The 26,876-nt window shown below is 41.7% G+C and overlaps 3 protein-coding genes across 3 annotated transcripts in view; 2 read left to right on the forward strand and 1 right to left on the reverse strand.

The window, feature by feature from the left end:
• The window catches only part of LOC113426492 (uncharacterized), an 807,865-nt gene that overhangs the window by 303,632 nt on the left and 477,357 nt on the right, over positions 1-26,876 (reverse strand). The window lies entirely within an intron of this gene.
• The window catches only part of LOC113428424 (uncharacterized), a 109,812-nt gene that overhangs the window by 47,344 nt on the left and 35,592 nt on the right, over positions 1-26,876 (forward strand). The gene's annotated exons all lie outside the window — the stretch shown is intronic.
• LOC148131683 (uncharacterized) lies at positions 15,463-26,429 on the forward strand. The gene is given in 5 exon segments (XM_087953228.1): positions 15,463-15,542; positions 21,702-21,831; positions 22,237-22,347; positions 23,858-26,277; positions 26,279-26,429. Coding segments are annotated over 2 exon segments (1,323 nt in total). The 5' UTR covers positions 15,463-15,542; positions 21,702-21,831; positions 22,237-22,347; positions 23,858-24,981; the 3' UTR covers positions 26,306-26,429.

Raw genomic sequence — 26,876 nt, forward strand, 5'->3', positions numbered from 1 at the left:
AAGATTAACAGTAATAGTAGTGCACACTTTGTAAATAGTTGAACAGTATTGAGGGAATTATTTGTTTAGCAGAGTGATGGCTTTCGGGGGAAAAAACTGTTCTTGTGTCTAGTTCTGGTGTGCAGTGCTCTATAGCATCATTTTGAGGGAAGGAGTTGAAACAGTTTATGTCCAGGATGTGAGGGGGCTGTAAATATTTTCACAGCCCTCTTTCTGACTCGTGCAGTATACAGCTCCTCGACTGAAGGCAGGTTGGTAGTAATTGTTTTTTCTGCAGTCCCAATTACTCTCTGTTTCTGTCTTGCTGGGTTGCAGAACCAAACCAGACAGTTATAGAGGTGCAGATGACAGACTCAATAATTCCTCTGTAGAATTGTATCAGCAGCTCCTTGGGCAGTTTGAGCTTTCTGAGTTGGCACAGAAAGAACATTCTTTGTTGTGCTTTTTTGATGATGTTTTTGATGTTAGGTGTCCATTTTAGGTCATGTGACATAGCAGAACCTAGAAATTTGAAGATCTCTACTGTTGATACTGTGTTGTCTAGTATTGTAAGAGGTGGTAGTATGGGAGGGTTTCTTCTAAAGTCTACCACCATTTCTACGGTTTTGAGTGTGTTCAGTTCCAGATTGTTCTGGTTACACCACAAGGCAAGTTGTACAACCTCCCGTCTGTATGCGGATTCATCGTCATCTCAAATGAAACCAATCACTGTTGTGTCATCAGCAAACTTCAGTATTTTTACAGATGGATCGTTTGAGATGCAGTCATTGGTATAAAAGGAGAAGAGAAGTGGAGATAGCACACAGCCTTGGCGGGGGGGGGGCTTTGCTGATTGTAAGGTATCAGATGTGATTCTGCCTAGCTTCACTTGCTGCTTCCTGTCTTTAGGAAGCTTATGATCCACTTACAAGTGTGTTCAGGTACCGCTAGTTGGTTTAATTTACTTAGAAGAGTGTCTGGAATGATGGTATTGAATGCTGAACTGAAGTCTACAAAGAGGACCCTTGCGTAGGTATTTGGAGATTCAAGGTGTTATAGGATGTAATGCAGAGCCATGTTAACGCATCATCTGTTGATCTATTTGCTTGGTATGCAAACTATATGGGATCTAACAGCAGATCTGTGATGGTTTTCAGGTGGAACAGCACAAGCCTTTCAAAGATTTTCATAACTACAGATGTTAGAGCAACTGGTCTGTAGTCATTCAGTTCCTTAATGGAGGGCTTCTTTGGCACTGGGATGATGGTAGAATGTTTGAAGCAGAAAGGAACATAGCACATCTCTAGTGATCTATTGAAGATTCAGGTGAAGATGGGGGCCAATTGGTCAGAACAGACTTTTAAGCAAGAAGGAGTTATCTTGTCTGGCCCTGGTGCTTTTCCTGGCTTTTGTCTATGTAATAGATCTTGCACTTCTTTTTCTGTGATCACCAGAGGTTGTGAGCCCAATGGATTGGGGCCAGTTGTAGGAGGCTTGGCTGTTGTTGGTGTGTTTGAGATGTGGGTTGTGGAGATAGGTGGCTGTAGTTCCTTTTCAAACCTGCAGTAAAACACATTCAGGTCATCTGCTAGCTGTTGATTTCCTTCTGCCTGGAAAGGAGGTTTGCTGAAGCCAGTGATGTTTTAAAGAGTTTTCCACATGTTTGCTGGTTCATTTGTTGAGAACTTATTCCTTAACTTGTCAGAGTAGCTTCTTTTTGCTGTTCTGATCTCTCTTGTTAATATGTTTCTGGCCTGGTTGTATAGCATTCTGTCACCTTTTCTGTAGGCTTCCTCTTTGGAACAACGTAGCTGCTTAAGTTTAGCTGTGAACCTCTTTTTTCAATAACATTTTAGTCAGGAATCGATATTCTCTTCTCATCTCTCTCACTTTTCTGAGTACTTGTTTTAAGACCACAATCTCATTGTCTTTATATTTCAACGTCTTCTCTCTTGCCACTTGTAATATTTGTGTTTTAATAGTTTTTTTTTTGTGAATCTGACATGAACCTCTCTCAGTAGATTGTTCCTCATCGCATATCTTGTGAAGACTCGATATATCTCATCTACTCCATCCATCATCTTTTCCTCTGTTATTCCCAGAGCTCCAGCCAGGATTCCTATCATTATTGCAGTCAAATTTTGTCCTTTTTCTTCCTCTATATTTTGAAATCTGAGATAGAATTCTGACCTGTCCATCTCCCACTTCAACATCCCACTTTTGTCTTGTTCAACCATTGTTAATCTGCTATCAATATTTCCAATTATTTCGTCTCTTTGTTTGTCTTTCTCTTCCATTTTTTGGAGTCTCTCATCATATTTCACCATCATTTGTTGAATATTTTCAATTTTTTCATCGGTCTTCCCAATTCTTTGTTCAGTACTCTCCGTTCTTTGTTCAATACTCTCTGTTCTTTGTTCAATATTCTCAGCTCTTTGTTCAATATTTTCTATTTTCTTTTCAATGATATCCGATTTCGTTTTAAGTTCTTGGATTCCTTGCATAATCATCTTTAAATCCACTTGTTCTTTATCTTGCTTCGACATTATCTGGGTTAAACGTCGTCCTCCAGCTGTTGGGGAGGCAGGAGCAGAAGTTGAAATGCCAGAAGATATGGATTTCTTACTCATTTAGGTAACTCAGGGTCTTCAAGCTCTTTTAATCCAATTAGTAGAGTGGCCAATTATAATCCAATTAGGAAAAAAGAAAAAAAAAGAATAAGAAAAAGACAATAAAAATTAAAAACCCCAAAATTAAAAAGAAAAAAGAAAAGGTTCTTCAGGTTCTTCTATGCGGCTTTGCTCCGCATTTGGAAGGCTGCCCACTGGGTGGTCGAATGCATCAAGAAAGATACCAACGCAGGTTCTATCTTGGATGAGCTGCCCCGATCACAAGTTCGGGAAGCTCTTTTATTAAAAAACACACAGTGATACGTCACAAGCAGTGAATTCTATCCAATCATTAAGTTACATGAGAAGGAATATTAGTGCACACATAGTAACATCCAATTACAGTGCATGGTAGTGTGAAAGGTGCAAGGTAACAAATCAGCGCCTGCATTACAGTTATTCGCCCATGATGATGTGTTTGTTGATTGGTGATCTCTGTTCCTGGTACGCTTTCAGCCTACGTGAGGCCAAGCCTGTGCCGAAGCTGTAGAAACTAATTTATTACTGCATCTCCTCTGTTTTAGTTTTATAGAAAGAAATTTCTTCTGGATCTTCGTCACTGCCCATGCAAAAACTCGTGCGAGCGCACGCATCAGGGTCTTCTGAGGGTATGACTTTGTACAGAGGTTCCTTTTCCCAGAGGACATTAACCTGTGCAATGGCACGCTTTTCAGCTAACAAGGATAGACTATTGGAGATAGTGCGAATAAAAATTGGTAATACACATGGAAGAATAACACATCCTAAAGCAATCATACCTATGAGAGCTACTATAGCTTGTAATCCTGGTAGTTTTGGGAACCAGGAACTAAAAATATTTTTAAAATCAATACCTTGCCATACTTGATTAGGATTATAGGTTAATTGTCGCATCTCAGTTGTTAATTGTGCTACTACTTTGCCAACTTTATCAATTTGAAGACAACAATTCGTAAGATTGAACCTACCACACACCCCTCCTTCTTTGGCTAGTATGTAATCTAAAGCCAAGCGATTTTGGTAAACAGCTGTGCGCAATTTGTCTGTGGCAGTTGCTAGAGTGTTTAGAGCTTTGTCTATTCGTTGGCCAGCTAAATCTAAAACAGCTTATAAGCGAATAATTCTATTAATCATATATATGGGGGTTCTGTACCCCCAGGACCCGTCTTGGGCCCAAGTAGCCACGCCGTAGGTGCAGACGATTCTCTCTGAGCTCCAGGTATCCCCTGTATATTCTGATTGACAGGGGAAGCCTGCAAAGGCATTATCGGTGTTTCTTTTCCTGCGGGATAATGTATCATACACAGGGATGCCTAGTTCTTGCTTAATGGAGATCGGGAGGAGGAAAAAGGAAGGTCTTATCCACCCCAATGCACATGACTCTTGCCAATCTGCAGGAAGGGATGGATAGGCTAGGTTACCACAAATCCAATACATGTTATTTGGGGCTGTCCAAATTTGGGAAGATGTTGTGTCATTGAGATAGGGGAGGAGGGAGGTGTTGAACTTGGCAGGTGTGGTGGTAGCATTGTCAGGTGCTGTCCAAGTCTGGTAGGAGTTATCCCATGTACCTAAGCAAAGGAGGTGTCCTACTGGAGTGGACCCATTTCGGGAAAAGCAGTTTCTACCAATTAAGTTGGTGGTAATTGTCCAGATAAGTGGATCGGAAACTGTTCTAGCTGTTATGTTTCCTACAGAAAACATGTTGTTGAACAGTGATGGTGAGGCTTCCAAGGCTTGCCATGGCCATTGTTCTCCTGTGGTGGTTCCCCCACAGACAAAACAATTGGTTATTGCAAGTTGTTTTGCAATTTTTTCTGCCATATCCATGAACAAGTTTTTTGCAATTACACTGGTATCAGGGGCTTTTTCTAATTTCCTTAAATTATTATATACCGACCAGCCCAATGATGTTTCCTTACCTTCATATATCACTTCGGTTTTTATGGTAATGTAAGTGTTTGGATCCGATCCTGTGCCATCAATCCCTATACCATAAGTATCCAAGGTAGGGTGTTGTCTGGAGATGGTGATTTCTACCTTATTGTCTTATCAGGTAGACCCTGATATTCGTTTGAAATGTGACAGATGATTGCAGCCTTTCTACCCTCCCCCAGTATAATCACAGACACAAGACCAACCCGAGCACTCGATTGAACCTCCACAAGGGACCCATTGATTGGGGTTCCCTATGGCCCAGTTGATGGGTGTAGGACACAAATATTTATGATTGTGAGCGTATGTTCTTTTCCAGTCAACCGACCCGCATGAATGCCCCCCTGGTTTAGAGCAAGCAACACAAACATCAAAGGTTAAAACAATTGGGTTAGTACCGTCCTTGAGCACGGTGGTGTGGTTTAGGTAATAAAGTTTTCCCTCCCCCTCAGGATCAGATCTGCCAGAGGTTCTTGGAAGTCCCGCCCATAAGGTAAAGTTGAGACGAACAGCCGTCTTGGGATCGTAGCAAATGGTTTTTGAGTTCATCTTGCATAGATGGTACATGGTCCCGTTGTTTTGGCAAGTTTTTCCGGTAGGAAGGCACTTCTGTGGTTGTTGGGTATGGTAGATGAGAGTTAATTGAATGAAGCCTGCTTGTGTGGTTTTGGTCAGGCAGGGGGTGCAGCCATCTGACACGGTGGGATTCTGCGATCTCTTAACCCGATGTGGAAAGGGGGGGGCTGTGCATGAATGTCAGGCTGATTCGTGAGTTGTCTGTGATGACGATGGGGTGAACGGGGTCTGAGGACTGTCCATGAGTCATAGATGTTATGTATGGAATCATAGAGGCGTCGACCAGAGCAATAATAGGCAGTGGCAGTAGGACGAAGTATGAGGAGTGTAGTCCGAGGAGGGCGTTCAAAGGTGTTGATCTGGAAAGAGGCATTGCTGGAGATGTGGAGCCATGGCTGAGGGAGTGTCGACCATCTGAGATAGGGGGGGAAAATGTCCCCAGATGCAGTGCAGGTCAGCAGGAGGGGAGTACCTGGCGTAAAGTACGTCACTCGAGATGGAATGGAGACCTTGGAGGCATGTGCAGCAAGAAGGAGGAAGAGGGTTGGCAAGGCAACGAGACGAATCATGATGATATGTCTGCAGGTGGTGATTTTTCTGCAGGTGGTGATTTTTCTACCTTGGGGTGGTATGGTCTGACGTGTCGTCCAGGAACCCACAGGACACGATCTGGAAGCTGGATAGCTGCGTAGCCGCGACCCCAGGTGAGGAGACCAGCAGGGCCTTTCCAAGTAGGGTCTGGCAGTTGGCAGTAGTATACCTGTGGTTTGGGAGAATCAGGGGAAGGGGGGGAGGAAAAATGCCGCTCCGCTGCCGTCATAGCAGGGGTGCCTAAGAGATTGAGGAAGTTGAGAGTATAAAGACAGAGATTAAGAGTGTCTTGCATCGCCGGGAGGCTAGGGGTTCTTTTCCCTTTGATCAAATGTCATTCTAACGCTGTTTTTAGCATTAAGTTAGTTCTCTCTACCAGGGCTTGTCCCTGACTGTTATAAGGAATCCCAAATTTGTGGGTAATTTGCCACTTAGCGCAAAATTCTGACATAGCTGTGCTAGTGTATGCAGGACCATTATCTGTTTTTATTTCATTTGGGCGTCCCAACGATGCAAAAGTGCGAATGCAATGATTGATGACATGTTTGGAGGCTTCTCCTCTTTGCGGGGTTGCCATTATGAATCCTGAATAAGTATCAATTGTGACATGCAGATACTTCCAGGGGGCAAATGGAGGAAACTGAGTAACGTCCATTTGCCATATTTCGCAGGCTTTCAACCCGCGGGGATTTACCCCTAAGGGAATGGAATGGGCTTGTTGACTACAGGTGGGGCATTGTTGCCTAATGGCTGAAGCTTCGGCCATAGTGAGGTTGAAATGTTTCATGAGAGCTTTGGTGTTTTGATGGAAATAAGAATGGCTCTCCCAAGGAGTCAATGTGTGTGATGTCATGATGCCTGCAGCCGCTTGATCAGCCACATTATTGCCTTCCTGGAGGATTCCTGGGAAGGGTTGGTGACTACGAATGTGTGCTACAAAGAGAGGGTGCTGGCGCTGTGCAACAAGGTGTTGCAATGTAACAAAAAGAGAGAGAAGATTTTTATCAATAGCAGGAGAGAGGTAAGAGTCATGAATAGTAGAGACTATTTGAGTAACATATAGGCTGTCTAAGATCAAGTTGAGGGGTTCATTAAAATTCTGGAGGACTAATATGGTTGCAGCAAGCTCAGCTCTTTGTGGTAATGTATTGCTTGAAGCTGAGGTTGCTGCAAGGATATTATGTCAGCAGGCTTTTCCCCCCAGGTAAGGGCTTCAAACAATGCAGAAAGAATATCAGTGGTTAAAGACAGGAAAGGTCGGGCCCAGTTTATGGTACCCAGATATTGCTGAAGTTGAACCAGAGTGGGTTGAGAAGGTAGAGACAGAGAGGGAAGTGAAGGATAGGCAGTAGTTGAAAGCATTTTATAGCCCAGATATGCGTATGGAGTTAGTACTTCGGTGAAATCAATCTGTGTTCTCTGGAAAGGCCAGCCCACTAGGGGTCGCCCTCCCATTTCTTTTTTCCTTGCTGCTTTCTTGTTTACTTTCAAACATATAGTCCGAGAGGGAAGCCCCCCCTCGGGCAGATAGAGGCTGCAGAATCCTCTTGCAATCCTCCTTTGCATTTTCAACAGCCAGTTTTAACTCTTTACAGGCTTCTTCATTCGAGATTTGCCTCTGAATGGCCTTCTGAAGCTCTTCTATGAACTCGGCATAAGGCTGATGTGAGCCTTGAGTGATTTTTTAAAAAGATCCTACAATGGTGTTAATGAAGCCTCTGACTTATGGTGCCTGGATGCCGTACATGGTCACGGCTTGTTTTAAATCTCTGATTAATTTCATGGGTAAAGATTCAAGTCTAGGCACCATATTTCTGGCTCCATCCCTTATATATTCAACAGGACAGAGAGAGAGAGCTCCTCCAGGGTAAGAGAGCCCTCCCTGCTTGCGCGATCGCTCCCATGGGTGTTTGATCCTCTGCTGAATTTGAGCTAGGAGGATTTATGGGTTTAGAAGCTGTGGGGGAGGAAGCTTCTAACGGGAAAGCGTCCTTTGTTTTGGTTTCAGCTGCGTAAGGAGGAGGACGGGGGGGGGGGGGCTTTGGTCAGTGCTAAACCATGGATTTTTAAACATTCCAGGACTATTCTCCATGTGGTCAGAATCTTTGGCAGAGCCTGGGGTTATCATGAAAACAGTCACCCAAACGTTGCCATGTGGAGACTTTCAAGGACCCTTTCTCCGGATAAGCCGGGCATTGTGTGTAAATGTAAGTCAAAAGGGTGATAAGGTCCTTCTTAGTTGGAACCGGGAGCTTTTTGCCCTGATTCCTATGAATACGAATTGAACTCTTCGTTAGTTCTCCTAATTCCTGCAAATGTGCTATCTGCTTTTTGGAGAACTTTCCGCCCATACTCACCTGAAGGGAGGATGTCTTCTTTAAGGAAGATTCCTGGGGAGGGATCCGTGACACGAGACGGCGTCCCTGAGTTGCAACTGGCTCGTCCGGCCGGGTGAGATAAGCAGTCGAAAACGCACCCATTTCTTTTAATGGATCACGTCGGGGTCACCAGATGCGGCTTTGCTCCGCATTTGGAAGGCTGCCCACTGGGTGGTCGAATGCATCAAGAAAGACACCAACGCAGGTTCTATCTTGGATGAGCTGCCCCGATCACAAGTTCGGGAAGCTCTTTTATTAAAAAACACACAGTGATACGTCATAAGCAGTGAATTCTATCCAATCATTAAGTTACATGAGAAGGAATATTAGTGCACACATAGTAACATCCAATTACAGTGCATGGTAGTGTGAAAGGTGCAAGGTAACAAATCAGCACCTGCATTACAGTTATCCGCCCATGATGACGTGTTTGTTGATTGGTGATCTCTGTTCCTGGTACGCTTTCAGCCTACGTGAGGCCTAGCCTGTACTGAAGCTGTAGAAACTAATTTATTACTGCACTTCTAGACCTTAATCCTATTGTGGGATAGTCAATTATGATTCAAAATAAAAATTAAAAATAAAGAGAAAAAGAATAAAACCCAATAGTATTAAAAAGTAGTAAGAAAAAGAAAGAATTCTTCAGGTTCACACCTTAATCCAATTGAAAGATCTCAAAAATAAAAAATAGCCATAAAAATGGATCGAAAATGAAAATGGAAAAGGCAAAAGTCCCAATAAGAAAAAGAAATTCTGAGGCTTTCCCTTTAAAAAAAATAAAAAATAAAAAATAAATATACAAATATTACAAAATACTATGGGATTGAAGAGGAGGGATAAGACAGCTAAGAAAAAATAGAAAAAGAACACACTGCATTTTATTTAATTATCCAAGGCTCTTATTATGGCTTCTCCACAAATTTCAAAGCCAAGCTTCAAATATTCAATTGTTGATAGAAGTCCCAAAGAACACCTGTAAAAACATTCTCCAGTGTTCTTCCCTCTATCTTATCAAGTTCCAGTGTCCTTGAGATAGAGTTTTTCACAGTTCTCTCAGCTTCAAATAAAGTATTTTTCAAGCCTCTAGTTGGCAGTGTTACAAAGTTTCTTTAATCCACTCCCCCTTCTTTCCCAGAAAAAGCATAATAGAAAAAGAAGATATATATGTATATATATATAAAAAATTACTAAAGGGAGCCTCTATTCTAAAAAATATAAACAGTCAAAAAGGAGAAAAAGAATAGGTAAATATAAGAGAAAAAACCAGTCCAGTTAACAATTGCTAAATCGCGATAGAAGTTCAGTAAAAAAAAAAGGTAAAAGTAAAAAGCCAAGCTTCACTTTGACATTTCTCTTTAAAAAATCGCCGCTAAGTCAGTTTTGTCGAAAATCTTACAGATTTCTTCTCATTCTTAGGGTGTCCTTAAGTCCCAAATATTAATAATAATAAAAAAGTCCTCACCAAACCGATACACTTTCTCTTTCAGTCTCTTTCTTCCAGAGCTGTCCCAGCTTCAGCAGCTTAATGGCTGCCTCTCCGCCAATGGTAGAAGGGCTTCTCCTGGATCGACCAGGGACTTTGCGATGTCCCTGGGATCGACAGGATGCGCCCCTTACTATCACCGTCTCTACGGGACGGTTTAGGTCCGTTGGGACCGACCAGGGGCGAAGATATCAGCTGCGATCTCGGTTTATAACTCTCAAGGTTTATTGTTACTATATATTTGCAGGTTCCTTGTTAGTACACATGTCTTCCCAAAAGCTAACATATGAAGTTATAGTATCTGTGAGCTCATCTAGGTCTGCAGAGGCATCTTCAAAAACATTCCAATCAGTGCAATCAAGGAAGGCCTGGAGTTTCAGCTTTGCCTCATCCAACCAAGTCTTCACTGATTTAATTGTTGGTTTAATGGTTTTAAGTCTTTGTCTATAGGCAGGTACAAGGTGAATCATGCAATGGTCAGAGTGTCCCACAGCTGCTTGTGGTAAAGACCTAGAAGCATCTTTTACTGTTGTGTAGCAGTGGTCTAAAGTATTTTTGCCTCTGGTGGGACAATTTACATGCTGGAAATGTTTTGGGAGCTCTTTCCTTAAATTTGCTTGATTGAAATCTCCTAAAATGATGGGAAGGGAACCTGGGTGTTTGGCTTCAGCCTCCATAATTTGATCAGCAAGAGTTCGTAATGCCTTGTTTACACAGGCTTATGGAGGAACATACACAGCTATTAGGAGAAATGAGGAGAACTCATGTGGACAATAAAATGGCTTGCAGTTGATGTGTAAAGATTCTAAGTTTTCATCACAGAACTTATATATTATAGTTATATCCTGAGACCAGCTGTTGTTGATATATAAACATAATCCTGCACCCTTTGTTTTACCTGATGTCTCTTCAATTCTGTCTGATCTAAATGTCTGAAATCCTGGGATGTATATGGTGTTGTCCCCATGAATTTGTGGATTAAGCCAGTTTCAGTAAAACAAAGAACAGCTGAATTATGAAAATCAGAATTCCATCTATTTAAGAGATGAATTTCATCCATCTTGTTAGCCAGTGAGCGTAAATTAGTCAGAAAGATTGAAGGGAGAGGAGTTTTCCCCCCCTATTCCTTAGTTTGTTTAAAATTCCCACTCGTTTACCTCCTCTCCTTTTTTGGTGTTGTCACTTTCCTCCTTTGTTGTAATCCATAGCACTGGGAAATTAGTTAGAATCTCCTCCGCATTTGCAAAGACAGGTGGGGGTGAGGAATCAGAAAACTGCTCCTTAAGGAAACATTGCCTAATTCTTAGAAGATGGTTTCGTGAGTATGAACTCCATAGTGAATTGCAGATAATAAGAAATAAAGAAACCATTAGAGAGCATTTCACCGAGGCAGCCGTCGTCAGCGCCATCTTGGATCATCATACCATCGATGTAATATTTGAACTGGACCCCTGGGTTCAATATGCAAAGTATACATCCAATCCTTTAACCTGAGCGTTTGAGCTCAGGGTACCAGGGACAAAGCTTTCCTATCTCCTCAATCAGCTTTTTTCTATCAGCCTCAGGTACCTTTGCACCTGATTTATGTAGCAGGCGTCTAAATTTCTGAACATATTCCTGCTGATGCTGAGATAGATTGCAGCCCATACTTACCTCTGATCGGTCCCGTAGAATGTGGTGCACACCTTAGGGATCTGTTCCAGATGAAGATAAGTATGTTGGTAGCTGCGTCCCCATAGGGTAATGTCCCTGGTCGGGCACCATATGACGGGTTTCAAAGATCAGTCATTGTGCAGGGTGCCAAGATGTCTGACTACATACGTAGCATTTATTACTTTTATAGGGTTTTTACAAGAAGACAAAGGCAACATATATACAGCATGTGGATTGGAGCATAAACATCACATTGATAAAACCTCCCAACCACATTGGAAAAACCTCCCAACCAATCCTTAGGAATAGTGGTGATGTTAGTAAAATGAGATCACCTATAAATCTGGAAAGTCCGGAAGTCACCTTCACCAAGATAGGGAATGAGGTCATGCAATAGCCAATATAGGTATTAGACACTGCAGAATGCTGCTAGTGCCATCTACAGGACCTCAATAGCTACTACAACCTGAATCCCCTTGCTTCCCTGAGGCAACCATTATTCAAATGTGCGAGTCGCAAAGCAGAACTGACTAACTCGGTGCTGGAGAAAATAATACAGATAGGGAATCAATGTTGCATGTTCCATTATTTTCTATTAATGGCATCAAGCTAGCAAGCTGGCAATAGTTCCCCCTCCTTTTTTTCTTCTTCTTCTTCCCTTGGTGTAGTTGTTGCTTCTTGCTCTTTTTCTGTGGTAATGAATGAATCCTTTGGAGGCCTGAATCAGAAGTGGTATTCAGCAGGTTCTGAACAGTTCTGGACAACCGGTAGCAGAAATTTTGAGTAGTTCAGAGAACCGGCAAATTTCACCTCTCACTGGAGGTTTTACAGTATCCTTCTCCTGCCACACCCATCAAGCCAAGCCCACAGAACTGGTAGTAGAAAAAATTTGAATCCCACCACTGGCCTGAATGAACAAGTTAGGAACAATCATCATGGAGAAAGTCTATCGATGTGATTAATGGATGAAAATGACTTTATGGTGCATAATCAATGAAAAAAATACTGTAACTGTCTTAGGTAGAGATGGAACAACATGGTTTTCAGCTCTATGTCACTAAATGGCACACTATAGATAAGCAACAGCCACAATAGACAACTAGAGAATAGAGTACAGCAAAGTGTTGGTAATTGAGGGCAAAAGAGTTTAAATATTTGAGCAATAGATTCCTAGAGAGGATTTGGAGGAGAACAGCAGGAGTAATGCAGGCACCAGTTTTAAGAGAGCACAGATGGCAAAAAGGCAGGAAAGAAGGAAATTCCCCCTTTTCACTCAAGGCAACCAATCACAGCTTAGATTGCCTCATGCAGTAGCCAGCTCTCTTTAATCAATCAGCTGTAATGGTGTGTTCTGACTCTTTACACAATCCCCACTGTTCCAGTTATAAATTTAAACATCTTGATGCCCCTCCAATTTATAGTTGGATAGCATTTTAATGAAGTTGTTTCAGAAGGTCCTTTAAGAACTATCAAAAGACAAGCAAAACAAAAAAAAACCTAAGAAGTAACTGGGGTTTTTAAACACAGACCATTTTGCTAGTTAATCATATTTTATGCATTTTAATAAATAACGACAGGAAGCTCCTAATAAATAACTGGATTTTTTTTGCAGCTTGGCTTGAGACTGCTGATTTAATTAGGGCATCTGTTGGAATCCTGACACTAAATTTTTGCCAGCTCAAAGATGAATTATGTGGTGTGTGATTGTTATGTTCTAGAGAGGGGAATGATTGGAATTGTGCTGGCCACAAACTGAAGTGGGAATTATAATAAGCTGGCAGGTGATTGGTGTGCTTCTACCCTTGCTTATCTTTTCTGTTTATTTCCCTCACAAAGCATCCCTTTTCTTGTTTGCCCTACTAATTTTCTGGTTAGCTTTCCTTTCATGCGGGAATCCGGATCTCACAGCCAGCAACATCCCTGCCCACCCTGGCTCCTTTTGCCCGGAGCCCAGTGCAGTGGTAACAGTAGGGGGTGGCACTTGTTCACCAGCCCACACATCCCACATTACTAGCCTGTGAAGCCTATACAATCTGCCCACACACTCACTCCCGCAGCAAGTTAGTCATGTCAAGTTGTCCTGTAAGGAGTTGGAAGAGGCAAGTTGCCCATTTTGCCAGATAGTTTCAAATTTAAACATGTTGAAAGTTTCTAAATTTTAAAATATTAAAATATTTAGTTTTCCCTTCCTCTCATTCATTTTGGCGCCATTTCTTTTTTTGCACAACTGTCATTACGGTAGGAGCTGAAAAGCTTGAAATGGGCCAAAAGGTTCTGAATCTTTGACAGATTCTTGCTTTCAAAAACAATGTTCATTATTGAACTCAGCGAGGACAACTTATATTTAATGGACCCAGATTTCTGAATAAAATAGGACAAGGAACAGAACAAAACAAATTGAAAGACTTTGTGGTTTGCTGGCTACTGCAAGAGTTCATTGCCAAGAATGGTTTTTCTTTTTGTTCCAATTCTGCAATTTTTTGTTTTTTTTTGGGAGAGTATAAAAATTATAATGTATGTCATGATTAAGTGGAGAGGAGAAATAAAGAAATATTAATTGAATTTCAATGTATAAAGGAAAACATTAAAACTAATGTAAAGGAAATAGCAGAATGCTGAACAAAACACCTTACAATAACAAGGAGATAAACCAGACCCCCCAAAACTTACTAACTCAATGTATCTAACAAAATTGAGCAAACTAAAAGACAACCAAACACCAGAGGAGATGGTCCATGGGGCCAGGCCAGAAGCCACCAGTCACCAATCAGAGAAACACTCCATTTCCTCAGAAGAAAAAAAGGACATTTATCCAGTAAATTACAGCATGCTACCCAGGAAGTGCTTTGTATGCCATCTTGGATTCCTGAATGAAAAGAGAATCAATTGAATAACGATAGTCCTCAACTCAGAACAGTTCATTTAATGACCGTTCAAAGTTACAATTGCAGTGAAAAAAGTGACTTATGACCATTTTTCACACTTACCACCATTGTAGCATCCCCATGGTCATATGCTTTACATTCAGATGCTTGACAGCTGACTCATATTTATGACAGTTGCAGTGTTCTGGAGTCACATGATCCCCTTTTCTGACCTGACAAGCAAAGTCAATGGGGAATCAGGATTCACTTAACAACCATGTTACTAATTTAACACTTGCAGTGATTCTCTTAACAAATGTGGCAAGAAAGGTCGTAAAATGGGGCAAAAATTATTCAATTTCTCACTTAGCAATATAAATTTTGGGCTCAATTGTGGTCATATGTTCAGGACTACCTGTATATGTTGAGGTTATATTTCAGCTTCCTCCATACAACAGAGCTTAGATCTAATAGCTAAAAGGCCACGATCACCATCCAAAACTTACTAGATCAGCATTAAAAATGGCAGTTTAGTGTGTCCCTGTAAAAAAGTTAGCCTGGTGATCAGTCTGCCATGTGCTTTGGTGGGATTTTCTATTTTTCCCTTTTGTTTTTTCAAAATACATTTTAGAAATATTGATTCTACTATACATTGACAATTGTCCCCTCTTTCTTAGCCCCCATTTTCTAGGCCCTGGCGCATATTTTCCTTTATCTGTGACCTAATGGAGTCTTCCCTGCAAATAAATTTACAGAATTCACACATGGCATTTAACATTTAGCAGTTGTTATACAATTTCCTCCTTCAGGAATCAAGCTTCATGCTGGGTGCTCTTGGAGGCAGCCCTGTCCAGCAGGAGTGAAGCTGGTTCCCTCGGAGCTTCTCTCCTGATGCTGTTGCCATGTCCTAAATCCTTGGGAGCCCCATTAAATAAGTCATAAAGATTTAGGGGGTAGAGAGGCTTTGATCTCCACTGAGAGACACCCCCAAGAAAACTTGATTCTGTAATTCTATTAAAAAGGTCCTCAAATTTGGAACTCAGCACATAGCTAATCTTTGTAAGCTAAGTTGTATCACATTTCATTATTTCACTTGACTCAGTTGCAAAGGCCAGTTGCTAGAAGTCAAAAACCACTTGATAGTATTTAATCAGTAAAAACATCTTGTAGACGCCTTAGACAGAGACAGAACAAGCGTTTCCAATCCGGAGATGGAGGTCAAAGGGACAAGATCTGAGCCTAGAAAGCTGACACAATACAGTAGGCAGGCTCTGTCTACTGTGGTTGAGTTTAAGGAGTTAAACCATCAAGTACTGTATTGCTAGAAAGGATGGGAGAAGAAGAGAAGCACAAAGGAACTTCCTCTTTTGGATCGCAGAGTTGATGTGCAGAGTGGCTTTTGTGCCCTTCCACGGATCGATGCAGCCGCTGGAAGGTGAGTTGAGGGCAGGTGGGAGAAGAATCCGGAAACGAATCTGACTCCTTGGTTTCCTCCACGGCTTGGAAACAGAGAAGCAACTAGGCTGAAGCGTGTCAGCTTCTGCTGCTGCAGGTTCCTTTCCTTCCCGAAATTGAAGCCCCCTGCAGCTGTTAACTGTGCAAGTGGTGGCTGCAATCTTCTTCTGGGGGAGAAGATTTAAAAAGCCTCTTTCAATGAAGTTTGATTCTTTGGGAATGGCTTCCCTCCAGAGATTGTGGGTGCTCCGTCATTGGAATGAGATGAAAGTTCTGTCCCGATGCCCTGCTCATTTCTTTCTAAAAGCCACCAGTGGAAGAGCGCCTACAAGTCCTGAAGGCAAGCTATTCCAGTGGCTAACTGTTCTCCACCATTAGGAAGTTTCTCCTAACAGGAAGTTCTGGGATCTAGGTTGCTTCTCTCCTTGATTAGTTCCATCCAAGAGTTGCACATATTTTTTATTAATTTTTTATTTTTAATCTAACAATTCCAACTGAACAGTGTATCGTTTGGGTACAAATATCTTTGTTGGACAGTAATCAAAATTTACAACATAATTCATTACATTAGTATTAATTCTACAATGCTAAAATAGTAACATTAATACTAATCATAAATAGCAATAGCACTTAGACTTATACCGCTTTATAGTGCTGTACAGCCCTCTCTAAGCAGTTTAGAGTCAGCATATTGCCCTCAACAATCCCCCATGTCATATAATATTCAGTTTGCTCTTTCTCCTTAATTGCAAGCATTAGTCTCGTCATTTCTCCACATTCTAATATTTTCCTAATCACATTCTCATCTGTAGGTGTCTCTTCACTCTTCCGACTTCGTGCAAATACAACTCTAGCTGCAGTTAATATGTGAATAATTAAATATGCATTTCCCTTACTGTATTTTTCGGTAGAATCCCCAATAGAAATATTTCTGGCTTTAAATCGATGTGCTGCTTTATCATTTTTTCCAGCCTCATATGTATTTTTGTCCAATTTGTTTTGCTCTTGGGCATGTCCACGACATATAATATGACCCAGGTATCTGATGGCACTTCCAGCATTTAGCCGACTTATCTTTAAACATCTTTGCCAACCTCGCTGGTGCAAAATGCCATCTATAAAACATACAAATTTTCTTTGTATGCAGTTGACATGGTTAATTTGTAGTTTCTGTCCCACAATTTTTGCCATTTATCTAATTCAATTGTATAAACAATTTTTTTTGCCCATACTATCATTGTTTCCTTCATTTGTTCCTCTTCCAATTTAATGCCTAGTAGGTAGCTGTACATTTTTAAATCAATTTTTCTTCTGCCCCTGTTAGTATCTTATCTAGTTCTGTTAATTCTTTATAAAAACCATATAATTTTACATCTTTCTCATATCTAGAATGTATCTGCACCTGTGAATACCATGTCATATCAATCCCTTGGTCACTCAGTTCTTGTTCAGTTTTGAGTTCCCCCTTCTCATTCAAAATATATCTAACCACATTTTCTATTTTAATAACATTTGGGTGAACCAATGCTTCCATTGTGGAAAGCCAGACTGGTATCTTTAAATAGTGGTGTTCTTTGACTTTCTCCCACACTAACAATAATGAGTTCCTAATATGTCTTTGAAAATAACCGTGTATCGACATATATTATTCCCCCCCCCCCCCCGGGGGGGGGCCCGCGGCGGCGGCGGGGGGGGGCGGGGGGGGCCCCGGGGCCGGGGGGGGGGGGGGGGGGGGCGGGGGGGGGGGGGGGGCGGCCGGCCGCCGCCCCCCCGCCCCCCCCCCCCCCCCGCCCCCCCGCCCCGGGGGGGGGGGGGGGGGGGGGGGGGGGGGGGGGGGGGGGGGGGGGGGGGGGGGGGGGGGGGGGGGGGGGGGGGGGGGGGGGGGGGGGGGGGGGGGGGGGGGGGGGGCCGGGGGGGGGGGGGGGGGGGGGGGGGGGGGGGGGGGGGGGGGGGGGGGGGGGGGGTTGGTGGTTTTGGGGGGGGGGGGTCTTTTGCCCCTTTTTTTTTCAAGGGGGTTTTCATACCTGCTGTTATTTTCCTCGGGGGGTTTTGCCATACCACAAGAAGGCATGCCAGTCCAACTGCAGATCATGTCCCTCCAAGGTCAATAGTCTTTTATTCCTCAATAGAATCCATTCTTTCACCCAAGTAAGTGCCACAGCCTGGTAATACAGTTCCCAATTTGGTAACCCAAAGCCTCCTCTGTTTCTCGAATCCGGCAGCATTTTAAAGCTTATTCTTGCTTTTTTCCCTTGCCAGATATATCTTATTACTTTATTGAGTTCCTCAAAGTATTTTTTTTCCATTTTATCGGAATTGTTTGAAATAGATATAATAATTTTGGCAATATATTCATTTTATTATAGCTATCCTTCCTATTAATGATAATTGCAGGTTTTTCCATTTCTCCAAATCTGTTTTAACATGTTGTATCAGTTTATAATAATTATCCTCCTTAATATTTACATATCTTGCCGTCAAATAAATCCCTAAATATTTTACTTTCTTAATAATCTGAATATCTATTCTCTTCATTAACTCTTTTTTCTGCGTATCTGTAAGGTTTTTTAACTAGTATCTTTTCTCTTTATTTTAAATCCTACCATTTCACCATATTCCTTTATTTTTTTTATTAGTTTAGGCCCTGTTTCTTGTGGGTCTTCCAAAATAAAAACTAAATCATCTGCAAATGCCTGTAGTTTATATTTTTCTTTTTTTATTTCCATACCTTCTATCTCTATATTTTCTAATACCGTGTTTCTCAGAAAACACGACCCACCCCAATAATAAGCCCAATCCTAATGTTTTGGAGGTGGGCCTAATATTACCCCTACCCCGAAAATAAGCCCGGGGTATGGGCATGGCCTGTACGATCATGGGGAGGGGCAAGTGCCCTGCTGCAGAGAGGGGTGAAAGTCATTTTGTGCTGAAGCAGAGGCATTCCGAGCCTTTAGCGTATCCCAGGATTGCAATGCTGAAGATTTGGAATGGTGCCTTCTGCGTTGCAATCCTGGGATACATTGAAGGATCAGAGTGGAGCTGTTTTCATGAAAGGCAGGAAAATGGGGAGGGGAATTTTTCTGCCTGTTATCCATTCCTATGAGAGTAGGACCCTAGAAGGCTTGTTGTGGCATTGCACTGATGAATGGAAGCATCTGCGTGAGCTTCATCACACTGGTGCAGCTGGCATCCTACTGTGAGCAGTTGTGCCAGTGTATCCAAACTCGCGGAGGTGCGCCGCTTGCATGCACAACGGCACAGCAATCCTTGTAGGGTCCCGTTCAAAGAGGCTGCACCGATATGACGAACCTCACAGCAATGCCGCCACTCGCACGCACAATGCTGCAATAAGCCTTGCAGGGTCCTGGGATATGCTGAAGGCTCGGAGTGGAGCCGTTTTTGCGAAAGGCAGGAAAATAGGGAGGGAGAAGGAGCTTGAGGAATAGACGACAGGCAGGAAAATCCCCCCTCCCCATTTTCCTCTTGTTTGCCAAAAACCCTCCATTCTGAACACTGAAGTTTTGGAATTGAGGCTTTTTGGCGAACAGGAAGGAAAATGGGGAGGGGAATTTTCCTGCCTGCCATTCTTCCCTCAGTCTGGGCTAAGCTTGTGGAATAGCTCCTTTTGGCTGCTACAGAAGCGGCCCAGTGGAGAGGCAAGGCACGTGGGGCGTTCCTTCGGATAGAAGCCCAGTGGCTGGGCGAGGCGCATGGAGGGAAAATTAAGGCACCCATCAAAAAGACAGCCTAGCCGTTTTTTTATCGGTCTAAAAAAATACAGCCCTGTCTTATTTTCTAAGAAACACGTTATTTTTATTTAATACTTCCAGTGTCAATATAAATAGTAGGGGAGACGGGACATCCTTGTCTTGTACCTTTTTTAATATCAATCTTCCCTGTCATATCTCCATTTACCATCACCTGTGCTGTTTGCTTGTAAAATATCACCTCAATCATATTAATAAATTTCTCCCCAAAATCCATGTCTTTTAACTGTGCTAGCATGAATTGCTAGTTCACAATGTCAAATGCTTTCCGTGCGTCTAGGAAGATCAATGCCATTTGCTTCCCTGGATGTGTTTCGTAGTACTCCAGCGTGTTTAGATTATTCTCATATTGTCTTTGATTTATCTCTTAGGTAAAAATCCATTTTGATCTGGATGTATAAATTGATTTTAAAATCTTTTAAGTCTTTCTGCAATTATTGAAGCATATATTTTGTAATCCGCATTCAATAAATATATTGATCTGTAATTTTTTATCTGTTGTAAGCCTGAGTCCTCTTTGGTATGAGGGTAATGTATGCTTCCGTCCATGACTGGTACTTTTGCTTCTAACAATACTTCATTGAACACTTCCAACATTGGTATACTTTGGATGTTTTGTAAACTTTTATAAATTTCTGCTGGTAGACCACATCTAGGCCCAGTGTTTTACCATTCTTTTGTCTTTTGATTGCTTCTGTTAATTCCATCATTGTTATACGTTCCTCTTACATATCTTTTACTGTTTCTGGTATTTTAGGTAATTCCACTTTTCTTAAGTATTGTTTTATTTTATCTTCTGAAACTATCTCTCGGTCATATAGTTTTCCATAGTAATTTTGAATCGCTGTCTTTTTATCACAATTTTGCTGGTAAAATTTCCTTGCTCATCCTTTAATTAATATATCAATTTTTTTCTTTCTCCTTTTTCAGTTTATATGCCAACCATCTTCCTGGTTTATTTGCATTTAAAAAAAAATGTTTAGCATTTTTATTTTTTTGTGCTAATTCTTCTTTATCTATTATATTTAACTTATGTTTTATTAATTCCATTTGATTTTTTAGGTTCTTTTTTGTGATTCTTTTTGTAATTCTATCTCTAGTCTGTTGTATTCTTCTTCTAATGTCTTTTGGCTTTGTTTCTTCTTGTTTTTTTCCCCATATAGGTTATGACTAAACCTCTAATATATGCCTTAGCTGTATTCAGCTTTCTCTTCTACCTTCTGAATACGTTCATTTTTAACCATTATTCGTTGAAAATTTTCTATTTTATCCTTTACTTTTCCTATTCTTTCCTTGATGGCTTGGATCAAAGCTTTTGTCTCTGCCTGCATCATATTCATTTTTTTCTTGCTGCAACATCACATCCAATGACCTTTGACCTGCCAGGCTAGATACTGCTGATGCTGAGATTGACGCAGATGTAGTTTTCTTCATTTTGTAATGCTTTAATTGTAATTATGATTTTAATTGTAATCCCAGAGATTTGTAATTGTAATCCACAAAGAAAGGAAGTTGAGATGGTTATTTATAATCTAGGAGGGAAGTGAAACTATACATTCTAATTTAAGAATTGTTAGGCTGTTAGTCCCTTTATTCTTCAAAAAATGTTCTGTTCTTCTCCTGTTAAATTCGTAATCTACAGAGGCTCACCAAGCCCCAGAGTTCAACCACCAACTGTTTTATATCTTCAAAGAGAAAGTTAACAAGAGCAAAAATCAAGAAAAAGGGAAATATTTTGCTATTTATTTCATCTGTTTAGCATCGACTTGACTTCCAAGAGCTGCACTATTTTAAAAAGTCTCAGTGGTTCACTCTCTGTCTCAGCTATCTAGCATAAACAGCTTGCTGGTGCAGATGTTATTCTTTTTAGCAGCCAGCCCTAATCTTCTTCAGTTTTTCAAGGTTACTTTTTCTATTATTTTTTCCTCTTATTTTCTCCCTTGTACCCATCAACTTTCACCAGCAGTTGTCACTGTTGCTCTGCTTCTCTCCCTTTTATTTTATATTGTATTATTCAATCCATGTTTTTCAAAACAAAAATAAAATTCTTTAAGTCCAAGTTTTGTAATCCCTAAAGTCTTTCAAATTAGTCAATGTTATGTTTAAGGTGCCCAGTCCAGCTTCCTAATTTTAAAGTTCTTTTACTCTTTTAAAAAAATCCTCTTTTTTTGTTTCCAGTTTAAAAATGACTCTCTGGCTTGGTCGCCACTTTTCTTGGGAGGTGGAAAGGAAACAAAACCACCTCCTCTTTTTTGAGTCCCACTCTCACTTAGGCTAGTTTCCAAGCGGCCCGTTCCTCAATAGAAATTAGAAATCTCTCACATAGTTCATTCACACTATTTCTTAATCTTTTCACTTTCTTCTTTGGGCAGCTGTCACGGCTTCGATCAGGAACACAATAGCCGTCTTTTTCTTCCTGTTGGATTGAGAGCCTTCTTCAGGACATTTGCAGGCTTCCTGAGATCGACACAATGTGTTCCCTTCCTTCATCACCACTCCGAGGTGAGTTAGCTCCATCAGAACTTCCTTGCAGTTCAAATTTCAGTGTGATCCCACAGAGTCCCGTATCCTCCCAATAGTTGAATATTTATAATGGGCACAGCATCCCCCATTGATGATCACCATTTGTGACCTTCCCAGCTAGCTTCTGACAAGCAAAATCAGTGGGTATACTGGCAAGAAATCACAAGTCCCAGTCTCATGTAATTGCTTTTAACAACCCACAGTATTTTTTTTAACTACAGAGGAACAGATGTAAGTTGGCACTGTCATGTGACATCATGCTTAATGATTGTGCTGCTTAGTGACGCAGATATAAGTTCCAATTGCAGTAGGTTAAGTGAGGACTACTTTAGTGGAGATGTTACCAGAGTACTTGTAGACAGTGTTTTCTGCTCTTATTTGCAGCTGAGGATTGAACATGAACAGAAGTGTTGCTTCAAATCTTGTAGAGGCTTTCGGCATCATTTCATCAGTTAAAGCCCCCACATCTCTAAATTTAGCTCAGAAGTTTTGACTGTAAGCATTCCGGGCTTGAAAGACATAGATTTTCTCCATATATATATATGTAGCTGGGTGTTTCTGTATCTCTCTCTGTAGGGATATATCTGCAATTATATAATCTATCCCCACCACTTCAAGATATAATTGATGATAGTCCTTTGTGTTGCTAAGAATATATGATTGACCCAATTAAATAACTGAATTTGATTGAATGGATATTTGAACATGGATCTCAGTAGTCTTCCATGTGTCGAATGAATCATAAATAAGGTAAGAGAATATTCTACCGTGTTTCCCTGAAAATAAGACCCAGTCTTATTTTCTTTTGGGCTTGAAAATCAGCACTCAGCCTTATTTTTGGGGAGGACTTACTTCTTTTTAACCAATACTGTCGCCCTCTCCGTCGCATTGTCTGTTTGCCCTCGACCGCAACGGGCCAAGCTCTCAGTATGTCTTGGCCTTCTTGGCACAATTCAAATATCTTTAATTCTGAGCATAGAGTGAGAGACCGGGGGGGAGAGAATAAGACAGGTGATCTGGACATGCTGCATGGCTGCCTGGCCCACAGGGGGCTCACAGTAAGCTTGCGTGGTAGCACTAGAAGCAGGCAGAGGCCTGGGGTAGGCAGGCTATGCAGACACCTTGTGCTGATGCTTGTTCTGTGCAGCCACAGGCAAGCTGAGCGGCAGTGGGACGGAGTGAGCAGCGCGTTGGGGTCGCCTCTGCCTCCCCCGTTTCTGCCTCCGCCTGCTGCTGGTGCCACCGTGCAAGCCTCCTGTGAGCTGTCGATTTTGGGAAGGAACTCAAGCAGAAGCGCCACACCCAGAAAGAGGCGAAAGTCATACTGCCAGTGACGTGCGGTTTGCTCCATCGCCCTTCAGCTGTGGAACCCAGTGAGAAAGGTGGAGGGCAGAGCTACTTATGGTGCCCGACAAAACCTTTCCCATGAGTTAACGCGTAGTTCCACACCTTCGTTCTCACTCCCCTTTGCTCACAGAGCCCTCGCTGCTCCCCCACCTGACACTCCACTACACAAACACAAACACACACACACACACACACACACACACACACACATTTTCACTTAATGAAAAGGGAAGAGACATGCAGATGAATCAGGAGGCTTTCTCTTCTCCCACCATCCCACGTGATGCTGCAACATGATGATTGGAACAGGCCGTTTCCTCACCTCCCTTCTACAAAGGAGACACAACCCATGCCTTCATGCTCAGAGTTAATAGTTGTTGCACTGCCCCAAGGGGCCGGCAGGCTTTAGCTGCAGCTGAACACCTTCGTCCAACCCCGTGTGTTTGCCACCTCTCATGCTGGCCACTCCCAAGTTATTTTGGGGGTAGCGCTTATATTAGGCCCACTCCAAAAAATCAGGCTTGGGTCATATTTTCAGGAGAACATGGTAGCATTGGGGCATATTTGCTTTTTCACTGTAATATATACTTTTTTTCTTTTTTCACATCATGTCTAACCATTTTATAAACAAAGTTACACTTTTCTTTCAATCTTACAGACAAAGAGGATGGCAATAAGAGCACCTGGGACAACTGTAAATAACAAGCAACATTGAAAAAAGAAGAAAATAGAGCCAAAAATCAAAATATTTTCCATTTCCTTCAGAAAACCACACAATTCTCATCCTCCTCAAACAGCTGTTAGACAAAAGAGAGAAAATCAAGAAAGACTTGAAGTGGGAATAAGCAGATTATGCAGAACTCAAGGATATATTACATGAAGTCAAGGGAGGTTATTTTTTATTCAGCAAAAGAGGGAAATAGTCAGTGGGAATGAAACTGTCAATAGTAAAGCCACGTAGAGCAGACAGGAATGCAACCTGTGAGGAAGAAAACAGCTTGAATAAAAGCACCACTAAACAAGGCATTGTCCATATTGTTGACTTCCTCAAGAATATCAGCTGTGGAAAAATTCCATAGATTTGCCTATTGTGGGAAAATAACAGGTTGCAAATCACAGCTGATTATGTACTAGAGGAGCCAGAAAGGAGAAAAGCCATAAAAATTACCTGAATGTGGCAAAAGCTTTGGTCCGAACAGCTCCCTTGTGGTTCATAGAAGCAACCCCACACATGCTTTAGCGAGCATGGCAACATGGTGATACATCAGAGGACACACAGCAGGGAGAAAATGTATCACTGTGCAGATTGTGTGAAAGTTTCATTAGAAATTCCCAGGACATAAGACACTAGATGACTCTCACACAGGAAAAAAAACAAACATTTGAATATCTTTTCTGTGGGAAAACTTTCAGTGTGAATTCCATCCTGGTGAAGCACCCGAGTACTCAGACAGGAGTCAAATCTTTGAATGTCCGGACTGGAAAAAAATTCAGTCTCAATTCCAGTCTGGTGATGCATCAGTGGATTGACTCCAGGGAGAAACTGTATGAGTGTCTAGATTGTGAGAAAAGCTTCATTAGAAATTTCCATTTCAGACAACAGAGTACTCACACAGGAAAAAAACATTCAAATGTTCTTTCTGTGGGAACAGTTTCAGTCAGAATTCTAGCCTTGTGATACACTAGAGGACTCGCATAGGAGAAAAATTCTTTGAATGTCCTTATTGTGGGAAAATTTTCAGTTGTAATTCCAATTCGGTGATATACCAAACAATTCACTCCATGGAGAAACCCTATAAGTGTCAAGATTGTGGCAAAGATTTTATTATAAATTCTCAATTTATTACACACAAGAGGACTCACAAAGGAGAGAAACCCTTTCAATGTCATGATTGTAGGAAATGTTTCATTAGAAATTCCCATCTCGTGACTCACCAGAGTACTCACACAGGAGAGAAACATTTTGAATGTCCAGACTGTGGAAAACGTTTTAGTCAGAATTCCAACCTCATGAGACATCAGAGGACTCACACAGGAGAGAAACCCTTTGAATGTCCTATCTGTGGGAAAAGTTTCAGTGAGAATTCCAACCTCATGAGACACCAGAGGATTCACACAGGAGAGAAACCCTTTGAATGTCCTATCTGTGGGAAAGGTTTCAGTGAGAATTCCTACCTGGTAATACACCAGAGGTCTCATACAGGAGAGAAACCCTTTGAATGTCCAGATTGTGGGAAAAGTTTCAGTCGCAATTTCCATCTTGTGAATCACCAGAGTAGTCACACAGGAGAGAAATGTTTTGAATGTCCTGACTGTGGAAAATGTTTTAGTCAGAATTCCTACCTCATTAGACACCAGAGGACCCACACAGGAGAGAAACCCTATGAATGTCCTGAGTGTGGTAAAAGTTTCAGTGAGAGTTCCTACCTGGTGGGACACCAGAGGACTCACACAGGAGAGAAACCATTTGAATGTCCTGAATGTAGGAAATGTTTCATTAGAAATTCTGACCTCATGAGACACCAGAGGACTCACACAGGAGAGAAACCCTTTGAATGTCCTATCTGTGGTAAAAGTTTCAGTGAGAATTCCAACCTGGTAATACACCAGAAGATTCACACAGGAGAGAAACCGTTTGAATGTCCTGATTGTGGGAAGTGTTTCATTAGAAATTCCGACCTCATGAGACACAAGAGGACTCACACAGGAGAGAAACGTTTTGAATGTCCTATGTCTGGGAAAAGTTTTAGTGATAATTCCACACTGGTGAGACACCAGAAGACTCACACAGGCAAGAAACCCTTTGAATGTCATCAATGTGGGAAAAGTTTCAGTCAGAGTTCCCACCTGGTAATACACCTGAGGACTCACACAGGAGAGAAACCCTTTGAATGTCCTATCTGTGGGAAAAGTTTTAGTGATAATTCCACGCTGGTGAGGCACCAGAGGACTCACACAGGAGAGAAATCCTTTGAATGTCCAGATTGTGGAAAACGTTTTAGTCAGAATTCCCACCTCATGAGACACCAGAGATCACACACAGGAGAGAAACGTTTTGAATGTCCTATCTGCGGGAAAAGTTTTCGTGATAATTCCAGCCTGGTGAAACACCAGACAACTCACACAGGAGAGAAACACTTCAAATGTCCTTACTGTGAGAAAAGTTTCAGTCAGAATTCCTGCCTGATAATACACCAGAGGACTCACACAGGAGAAAAACCCTTTGAATGTCCTATTTGTGGGAAAAATTTCAGTCAAAATTCCCACCTCAGGACTCACCAGAGGACTCACACAGGAGAAAAACTGTTTGAATGTCCTGACTGTGGAAAAGGTTTTAGTCAGAATTCCCATCTCATGACTCACCAGAGGACTCACACAGGAGAGAAACGTTTTGAATGTCCTGACTGTGGAAAACGTTTTAGTCAGAACTCCCACCTCATGAGACACCAGAGGACGCACACAGGAGAGAAACCCTTTGAATGTCCTGATTGTCAGAAAAGTTTCAGTCAGAATTCCTACCTGGTAATACACCAGAGGACTCATACAGGAGAGAAACCCTTTGAATGTCCTGATTGTGGGAAAAGTTTCAGTCGGAATTCCTACATGTTAATACACCAGAGTACTCACACTGTGGGGAAACCTTCAAATGTCCAGTCTGTGATCTTTACTTCAAGTAT

Source organism: Notechis scutatus, chromosome 2, assembly GCF_049901735.1.
Source record: "Notechis scutatus isolate UNSWTSFEM ecotype Mainland chromosome 2, rNotScu1.2, whole genome shotgun sequence".
In the NCBI taxonomy this organism is placed as follows: Eukaryota; Metazoa; Chordata; class Lepidosauria; order Squamata; family Elapidae; genus Notechis; species Notechis scutatus.